The following is a 10,222-nucleotide window of genomic DNA, read 5'->3' on the forward strand; positions in this document are numbered from 1 at the left end:
AGAGGCAACCTAAGGCCCGGGGGCTGGATGCGGCCCAATCGCCTTCTCAATCTGGCCCGCGGACAGTCCAGGAATCAGAATGTGTCCTTTTATTTAAAATGCATCTCTGGGTTATTTGTGGGGCATAGGAATTCGTTCATTATTATTTTTTCAAAATATAGTCCGGCCAACCACATGGTCTGAGGGATAGTGGACCAGCCCCTGGCTGAAAAAGGTTGCTGACTCCAGTTTTAGGGAACAGGCCAGCAGGTGGGGCCCATTACTTACATCATAGGAGCCTACACAACACAAAACACTGCTGCTGTATGTAGGTTTTATTTTATTTGTTTTTTATCCTATATTTTTGGAAATATCCATCCAGGGTTTTTTCCTTCAATTTTTTTGGGGGGCCCCGAGAGAGTGGGGCCATAAGCTATAGCTTGTTTAGCTTATACAGTGGTGCCCCGCAAGACAAATGCCTCACAAGACGAAAAACTCGCTAGACGAAAGGGTTTTGCGTTTTTTGAGTCGTTCCGCAAGACGAATTTCCCTATGGGCTTGCTTCGCAAGACGAAACGTCTTGCGAGTTCTTGCGAGTTTGTTTCCTTTTTCTTAAAGCCGCTAAGCCGTTAATAGCCGCTAAGCCGTTAATAGCCGTTAATAGCCGCTAATAGCCATTAATAGCTGCTAAGCCGCTAATAGCCGCTAAGCCGCTAATAGCCGTGCTTCGCAAGACGAAAAAACCGCAAGACGAAGAGACTCGCGGAACGGATTAATTTCGTCTTGCGAGGCACCACTGTATGTAAATCCGGCACTGGGCGCAGTAACAACAGCAGCTTGAGGCTGGGCAGTGTGGACAGGCCCAGGTTTGGGGCTGTGGCCAAGGTTGCTGTTCTGAGGGCTGACCTTTCCATCGTGGTCTTCATCTCCCCAAAGTGCCTCCTGAACCCCACCACTTGCCGCCAGAGGGTGAGCAGCCGGCTGTGCTCGTTGCGGAAGTACGTGTTGAAGGTCTGAAAGGGAGAAGGAGACGCCGCAGGCTGAGGACAGTGCCGGCAACAAGAAAGCGCTTCTGCAGTGCCAGCCCACAAAAAGTCAGCAGTCAGGGGGGCAGGCAGCCGGCTTCGCAAGGTGGCAGGTCCCGCAAGCTCCCCCCTCGTTTCATTTTTTTTTAAATTAATTTTTATTTTTTACCAGCCACCAAAACACAAACAGTGAAACCCCCCAGGCGGCTGATACATTGGGTATACAATATTCAATAATATACATATTCAATAATATTAAATTATATTCAGTAACAACATATTCAAATTAATCATATGTACACTTCTATATGTACACTTCATATATTAATCAGATGTACACTTCTAATCATATGTATACTCCTCCTTCCACAAGGTTTATTTAACTTTTAACATTTTAAAGGTAAAGGGACCCCTGATCATTAGGTCCAGTCGTGGCCGACTCTGGGGTTGCGGCACTCATTTCCCTTTACTGGCCAAGGGAGCCGGCGTACAGATTCCGGGTCATGTGGCCAGCATGACTAAGCCCCTTCTGGCGAACCAGAGGAGCGCACAGAAACGCTGTTTACCTTCCCGCCGGAGCGGTTTATCTACTTGCACTTTGACATGCTTTTGAACTGCTAGGTGGGCAGGAGCAGGGACCGAGCAACGGGAGCTCACCCCGTCGTGGGGATTCAAACCGCCGACCTTCTGATTGGCAAGTCCTAAGCTCTGTGGTCTAACCCACAGCGCCACTGGCATCCCTTTAAAATTTTAATTGCCCCAAATTGTTCAAACCTACTCTAATAATTCAATATCTTCTCAAACCAATCCTCCTCTTTCTCACTGACCTTAAACCCTTTCATTCTATGTATCTTATAAAATTATAATATTATTAGGGTTTTTTCCTCCATTGGTTCACCCCTAGCTCTTCTGTATTTTTCCAATTGCTCGCTATAACCTGTCTGGCTGCAATTACCATCAGTTTTACCCATTTGCATTCCTCTCCCCGCCCCCCCCATTTCAAAACCTGCCAAACCCTTTTCACCAGAGGCGATGAAGGCACCGAGGACAGGCTCTGTGCTCTGGCATCCCTCTGCCTCTTCTCAGACCGCTTTCCATCCCTCCCCAAACCTGCCCCCTGCCTCAAGCCCCCCACGCCAGCCCCAGGTTCTCCCGTGCCCCAGACCTCCTCCTCTCGCCTCCAGTCCACCTCCCGCTGCTCCAGCTCATCCCGGGCCTTGGTCCAGTCAGCCGTCAGCTTACGAATGTCCTCACTGAGGGCCTGGTTGGCTGTGTTCGCCTGGTCCAGCTGCTCCCTCAGCATGGCATTGACCTGGGCAAGGCTTGTGCTCCTGCAGATGACAAGGGGCAGCAGGTAAGGAGGCAGGTCTATTTGGTACGTGTATGTGTATATATATATAAATATATATATACACCAAAGAATTGATGCTTTTGAATTCTGGTGCTGGAGGAGACTCTTGAGAGTCCCATGGACTGCAAGAAGATCAAACCTCTCCATTCTGAAGGAAATCAGCCCTGAGTGCTCACTGGAAGGACAGATCCTGAAGCTGAGACTCCAATACTTTGGCCACCTCATGAGAAGAGAAGACTCCCTGGAAAAGACCCTGATGTTGGGAAAGATGGAGGGCACAAGGAGAAGGGGACAACAGAGGACAAGGTGGTTGGACAGTGTTCTCAAAGCTACCAACATGAGTTTGACCAAACTGCGGGAGGCAGTGGAAGACAGGAGTGCCTGGCATGCTCTGGTCCATGGGGTCACGAAGAGTCGGACACGACTAAACAACTATCTATCTATCTATCTATCTATCTATCTATCTATCATCTATCTATGTGCCTCCCTGCAGATGCATAGGAAAAGGGTGAGAAATCTATTTTTATTCATGGACACGACTACAGCGGCAAGACTGTTACTTGCCCAAAACTTGAAAAATGCAGAAGTCCCAGCAAAGGAAGAATGGATACAAAAACTTATGGAATATGCAGAAATGGCAAAACTTACCGGAAGAGTAAGAAATCAAGAAAGCAAACTTTTTATAAAAGAATGGAAATGGTTTATTGAATTACAGGCCGATCTCATTATTGAATAATGATTACAAAATGTTCGCAAACATTTTGGCAAATAGGATGAAAAGAATTTTAAAGGAAATGATACAGAAGGATCAAGTAGGTTTCCTTCCTGGTAGACAGATGAAAGAAAACATAAGAAATATAATTGATATAATGGAATATCTGACTAACAGGAAGGATAAACAAGCAATGTTAATTTTTGTGGATGCGGAGAAAGCCTTTGATAATATTTCTTGGGAATTTATGTTAAAAAACTTAGAAGTGATGGATATGGGCCAATCTTTTCTAAATGGTATAAAAGCAATATATTCAGAACAAAGAGCAAAATTAATTGTCAATAATATAATAACGGAAAATATTGCAATAACCAAGGGTACAAGACAAGGGTGTCCTCTATCACCGTTGCTATTCATATCGGTCCTGGAAGTCTTATTAAGTTCAATAAGAAACAATGAACAGATAAAAGGGGTATCGGTTGGCCGTAATCAATATAAAGTAAAGGCGCATGCTGATGACTTGGTTATAATGATATAAGATCCTATAGAGAGTACTAAAGAAGTATTTAAAGAAATGGAAGAATTTGGACAGGTGGCAGGGTTTAAACTGAATAAGAAAAAAACCAAAATAATGGTGAGAAACATAGACCAAGAAATTAGTGAAAGAATACAGCAACAGACAGAGATTGAGGTGGTAAAGAAAGTGAAATATTTAGGAATTGTATTGACTTCCAGGAATATTGATTTGTTTCAAAATAACTATGTACCAGTATGGAATAAAGTTAAACGAGATTTAGAGGTGTGGGGCAGAATGAAATTATCATTTTGGGGAAGAATTGCAACGATTAAGATGAGTGTGTTACCGAAAATGTTGTTTCTGTTCCAAGCAATTCCAATAATTAAAGGAGTAGCAATATTTCAAGAATGGCAAAAAGTAATTTCAAGATACATCTGGCAGGGCAAAAAGCCGAGAATAAAATTTAAGTTGTTAACAGATTTAAAAGAGAGGGGAGGCTTTGCCCTGCCAGACTTGAGGTTATACTATGAAGCATCATGTATATGTTGGTTGAAAGAATGGATGAAATTAGAAAACACAGATTTGTTAGATTTGGAAGGATATGATAATAGATTCAGTTGGCACGCGTATTTATGGTACGAAAAGAAACGAGTGCATAAAGGTTTTGAAAATCATATTATTAGAGGATCTCTGATTGAGGTATGGGGTAGGTATAAAAACCTACTGGAACCAAAAATCCCACATTGGCTATCACCATTAGAGGTGATGAGTGTTTAAAAGATCAATATGACTAGGAGGTGGATAACATATGGGAGTTTAATCGAGAAAGAAGGAAGTAAGTGGAAAATGAAACCATATGAAGAAGTGAAAGAACATGTAAATGATTGGCTGCATTACTTTCAGATTAATGAAATGTTTAGAAAAGAGGTTGCAGAAAGAGGCTATTTTGAAAAAGAATCCAGGTTTCAACGAGAAGTATTGAATAATGAAGTTAAAAATTTATCTATGATGTATAAATTACTATTAGAATGGCAACTGAAGGATGAAGAGGTTAAATCAGTTATGATTCAATGGGCCAAAGATTTTGGACATAACATTCAATTTGATGATTGGATAAAATTATGGAAGGAAGGGATGAGATTTACAGCATGCACCACAATTAAAGAAAATGTTATGAAAATGATATATTGATGATATATAACACCAGTCAAGCCCATAGGGAAATTCGTCTTGCAGAACGACTCAAAAAACACAAAACCCTTTCGTCTAGCGAGTTTTTTGTCTTGCGAGGCATTCGTCTTGCGGGGCACCACTGTATAATGAGATAAAGAAAATATTGAAATATACATTTGTTTAAAAACCAGAAGCATTCCTATTAGGAATTTTAGGTGGTGAGATAAAAAGGAAGGATCAGAAAGTATTTTTGTATGCAGTAACAGCAGCTAGAACTCTTGTGGCCCAGAAATGGAAACAAGAAGAAATGCCCACGATTGAAGAATGGAGAACGAAATTAATGGATTATGCAGAACTGGACAGATTAAAAGGGAGGATTCGCAACCGACGGGACCAAAGATTCACTGAGGACTGGAATAAATTTACAGAATATATTAAAAATATTTGTGATAATGATATAACGTTTGTAAGTTTCCAAGAAGCTCTGTAAGAAGGTTTGGTAGAAATATTGTTTAAATAACATGGTAAGATAAGATATACATAGTGCAATATAAATGAAGAAATGTGAAGATATGTAATAATTACGGAAAATTATCAGACTTGCTGATGGAAGTCTAAAAGAAAAAAGACGTGTGATGAATTCCGAATGTTTAATTGTGTTATAAATTTGTTTTTATTGTAAAATTAATAAAAATTATATACAATAAATAAATAAATAAATAAATAAAATCGTTAGTAGGATTGGAATATCACTCATAGTCTAATCGTGAATTTTGGACACGATGGAGAGGTAAAAGATTTGGATGATCATAAAAGATGCAGGAGGAAAGGATTAACAATAGGACCCACAAAGGGGAGGAGGGAAGTCCAAGAGATTCCTTAGAATCTTGTTTTTATGTTGTTAGTTGGATAATGTGACTGTAAAATTTTAATTTGAACAACCAAAGAAATTTTTAAAAAGAAAGAAATATAGATACATAAAGGAACGCAAATGGCTCGCTGAATCTTTCTGTTTGTTTGCTTAAATTAGGTTGATTGCCAGGGGGGTTGCTGAGTAATTTATTTATTTTTCTGAAAAATTATTATTTACATGCCACCCATCCGACTGAGTTGCCCTAGCCACTCTGGGAGGCTCCCAACAAAAAAAACCAGTAAAAGCGCAACACAACATCACACACTAAAAACGTCCCCAAATAAGTTTGGGAACCACTTGCTTAGGGGATGGACAAAAGGGGTTGGGGTTTAGTGACTTGGATGAGCTGTGCCCTGTAAAAAAACCCCGCCCTGCCTTGCTCCCCCTCCTACACTGGCCTTTGTTGCTCTTCTTCCAGCCGGATGAGAGCACTTTCCAGGTCACTGCTGTGCTCCTCCTCCTGCCGCAAGCGTGATTCTGTGATGTCCAGACGGCTCTGCGGGAGAAGGGAGCAGAGAGAAGCTGCCACTGCGGCTTTGACATACATGCAGGGGCTCAAAAAAGCTTAGCTCCAGAAGCTGGGGCAGCGGGACTCTGTGCCAGAGCATGTCCAGAAAGGACCAGTGTTCATTTGAACATGCACAAAAGCACGGCTTAATCCAGGCTTCCTCCCCCCTCCCCAGAAGATTCTACACCGAATCCCAGTCCTCAAATATGTGCAGGGATCCTGAGCATGTGAAGAGGGCCACCCATTCACGGAAAGAGCACCCCAACGGCAACAGGGGAAAACCACACACCTCTGGGCAGCAAAAACAGCCGACAGGTCAAGGCCTGGAGGGAGAGAGGGAGCAGAAAGCACGACCCTGACCCCCCCACCACCACGTGAAAGAGGCGCTCACCACTAGGCGCTGCTGCTCCAGCTCCGTCGATTTCTCAAGCAGTTGCTCTTCCTGCTCCCCACACTTCTTTTTGTACTGGACAACCTAGAGAGGTGGGAGGTATATGGACTTCAAACCAGTTCTGGACAATATATATCGCCCAGCCCCAATCGCAATATCGGTTTCCTAATTTTTGAGCCGGCAATGCGAATCATGAGGGGTGCGTTTGTGTGTGTTTGCTCTGCAAAAATCACAATGCAGGGAAAACCATGGAGCCGGCCGACGCCTCTACAGAGCTCCTTATTTCCAAAACCGTAATACAGTGGTACCTTGGTTGTCAAACTTAATGCATTTTGGGAGTCTGGAACCGTTTGAAAACCAAGGCACAGCTTCTGATTGGCTATAGGAGCTTCAATCAGAAGCTGCAGAAGCTGCGTCGGATGTTCGGCTTCCAAAAAACGTTCGCAAACCGGAACACACATTTCTGGGTTTGCGGCGTTCAGGAGCCGATTTGTTTGGGAGCCAAGCCATTCGACAACCAAAGTACCACTGTATATCGGTAAATTGCGAGGTTTAGCTGCTGACATATCATGATGCTGAAAACCAGGTTTCGCTCCGTTCTACTCATCGACCTGGCCGGCAGGTGCCGCCATGGGGCAGGGGAAGGGTTGGGGGCATAGCTGTCAACTTACAGATTTGAAAATAAGGGACCAGCAGCCTCGAAAATAAGGGATCAGCAGCCAAAATAAGGGATTTTGGCTTAGCTTATACAGAAATCCGGCACTGATGGAGCCCTGCTGCTTTTGCTGCGACTGACTGTGTTTTGCAAGGAGTTGGACTAGATGATCCTAAGGGTCTACAACTCCGACCAAAGAAGAGGGGCAGACAAAACTGATGAATGACGTCGAGATGGCAAAGCTTACAGGCAGAATTAGAAACTAGGAAGAGGACCTCTTTAATAAAGAATGGGGAAAGTTTATAATTTGTTTGAAAAGCTATTACAAAGAGTTACACACATTGGTAGGCTTGACAGAAAACTTGTAGTAAAAATTTGAACTATGGATGGACAAATGATTTATAAAAATAGAGTTATGAAAGGGATGCAGAGGGGGAAATCACTACATTAAGATGCTGCACTGGTTGGAGGGTATGCTAAGCATGTCAGGGCTGCTGCCGTCGTCCTGGTGCAAGGAGTTCCATCGGCCCTTCCCCGCCCAAGAGAGAAGTAGGGAGGGAGAGAGACTCTCGCCCACGCCGCCCGCGAGCCTGGCATGAGGCAGTTGCAGCACAGCAACGGCTGCTGAAGTGCCGCCCTTCTGCGTCCCTCCCCATCCCCTCCTCTTCCTCCTCCCTCAGGCCGCCTCCTCAGCCGCCGCCACTGCCACCTCCGGCTTCCCCTGGCAGCGTGGCGGAAGTCTCGCAAGAGAGGGCCTGCCTGCCTGCCCACCGCCACCTGTCTCCTCATGACGCGCCCCTGAGGGGGAAAAGGGAGAGACGGAGACGCGGCAGCTCATGCACGCTCCTTCTCTCGCGGCAGAGGACCCCGAGCCGCTGCTTCCCTCCCAAGCCAGGCGAGCATGAAACCCGGGAAATTTAAGGGACATCATAAATCCGGGACAGCAGCGGGAAACGGCCCTGGGATAAGGGAGTTTCCCGCCAAATAAGGGACGGTTGACAGTTATGGTTGGGGGTGCAGCTGGCGGTGCGACCTGGTGCATGGAGGGACTTATGGGGGTCTCACCTTAGCTTGCAGCTTCTGCACCAGCTGGGCCTGCCGCTGCTGGCCCTCCTGGTAGGCCTGGAGCTTCCGCTTGTAGCCTGCCTGCTCTTCCTCCAGCCGCCGGCGCAGCTCCACGTTTTGCTGAGCCAAGCTCTTGTTCTCCAATGCCTCCCTTTCCCGCTCACCCGACTCCAGGCGCAGCGCTTGCTCCAGCTGAGGAGTCCCAGGAAAGAAAGGGGAGGAGGATCAGGGCCCCTCGTGCCTAAGCCTCGCCTGCCCCAACTCCCAGGAAGAGCGAGAGAGCCCTCCTCTAAGCTTGTGCCCATTGCCTATCGCTGTTGCATGGAACGTCCATGTCCCAAGGCAGTCTACCCTCTGGGCACCAGTTGCCGGAGGGCCTTGGGGAGCCCGCAGCCTGTCAAAGGAGCCAGTTCTGGGTTGATGGACTGCAGAGGACTGCCGCAAGGCTAAGAAGAAATAACAGCCAGACTGAACCACACACACCGATTTGGCAGGGAAGCCAACTAAACCATTTTTTTAATCAATCTTCCCAAGCCTGGGACAATTTAAACACAGAGCATCTGCAGGAGATTGCCCTCTGCTCCCACTTTCAAAGGCTTTGTCAAAAGGGTTGTGCATGGTTTTGTTTTCGTTTTTAACAGAAAAATGGCTTGGGGGAAAAATTGGGCGCAAGATGTAAAATGCAGGAGCGAAGTTTGCCCTCTTCCCAGGCAACGGCTGCCATGGCAACCTGCAGCCCATTTAAATTATCCTGCTAGTCGCCATGGTCACCGGAGCATGTGAGCCCAGCTCCCAATACAGTCTTGTAAGGAGAGGAGCCCCCAAACCAAGAGCCCCCCCCAGGCCCAGCCAGAGCAGAAATTCTTAGGAGAATTGTTTCCTTTCCTGCCCTTGCCTACAACCAAGAGGTAGGCAGACCCAGCTATGCTTTGAAGAAAACATCCCTCCAGTTTAGAGCTCTAGAAGGTTTCAGGAGCAAAAAAACCCCCAACCAATTGCTTTGGTTATGGACTCCCCAATCTCAGCCTCAGTTCCCCACCCCCAGCTGCAAAAGAGGGAAGACAACACTGTCTTTCTGTACAAAGCTGTTGCAACGATTATGGCAGCCCCTTGAAATTTGATTTATTTATTTTTTTACAAAAAGCCCTGGGGTGCCATTGGCAGCCCCTTGAAAATTGCTGATTTATTCCGGTGCCATCTCAGGAGAGGCATTGCTGCCAGCCCAGCCCCTTCCTCCCTCACATTTGTAAGATGGGGCCTGGTAGCAATTGAAACACAAAGAAAGCTTTTTTCGGAGGGGGGGGTACGAAATGCTTCATCCTGATGTGAAATTACAGAGAATGAAACTAGCTAGATAACTAACCTACCGAGATTTCTTTGATCCAATGGACAGCCCCGCTTTGAACACTACGGAGCACGAGATCACTGTCAATACGTTGTTGTTTTTTGCGTGCCTCCTTCCTTCCAAAGTGTTTCACGCCTGGTTCTTTAATCCACTAATTCAGGTCAAGCGTGAGCGGCAGGGCACATGCAAACACCCGCATGTCCCCTTTGCAAACTGCACAGCCAAGAGGCAGGTCTCAACCAGCCCGGGTGCTATTCAGCTGGACCTGTCCAGGCAGGCCAAAGCTTTTGGACATGGAGGAAGAATAAAATATGCCCCATTCCCTCCCCCCAATACTCTGGAAAGCAGTCAGGAAATGTTTTCCATGGAGACCCTTAGTCAGATCTGAGTACAGGAGACAAGACTGGGGTGGGGGGAGCAGGGCATGCTGGGAAACTGACCAAGGAAATAATGGGACCCATTCTCGTTTGCCAGGTTTTTTTTTGTTTTTGGAAGGGGGAGATTGGATCCTGGCAGGGCCCTCTGATGCCTCTCTTTCTCCAGCTCCTCAAATCTCCCTTGCCAGAGCTCAATCCCATGGCGGGTCCA

The 10,222-nt window shown here is 45.9% G+C and overlaps 1 protein-coding gene across 3 annotated transcripts in view; it reads right to left on the reverse strand.

The window, feature by feature from the left end:
* Nucleotides 1-10,222, reverse strand: part of CROCC (ciliary rootlet coiled-coil, rootletin) — a 66,100-nt gene that overhangs the window by 47,651 nt on the left and 8,227 nt on the right. The window contains exons 4-8 of one of the 3 annotated variants that reach the window (XM_081017282.1): nucleotides 8,290-8,481; nucleotides 6,570-6,653; nucleotides 6,063-6,166; nucleotides 2,170-2,335; nucleotides 886-992 (exon numbers count right to left, since the gene is read on the reverse strand). In XM_081017282.1, coding sequence (XP_080873408.1) covers nucleotides 886-992; nucleotides 2,170-2,335; nucleotides 6,063-6,166; nucleotides 6,570-6,653; nucleotides 8,290-8,481 — 653 coding nt within the window. Of the gene's footprint in view, nucleotides 1-885; nucleotides 993-2,169; nucleotides 2,518-6,062; nucleotides 6,167-6,569; nucleotides 6,654-8,289; nucleotides 8,482-10,222 lie in introns of those variants that run through there. The other 2 variants (XM_081017279.1, XM_081017280.1) reach the window with 2 other exon arrangements.

This window comes from Podarcis pityusensis (genome assembly GCF_964106645.2).
Source record: "Podarcis pityusensis genome assembly, chromosome: 8".
NCBI lineage: Eukaryota > Metazoa > Chordata > Lepidosauria > Squamata > Lacertidae > Podarcis > Podarcis pityusensis.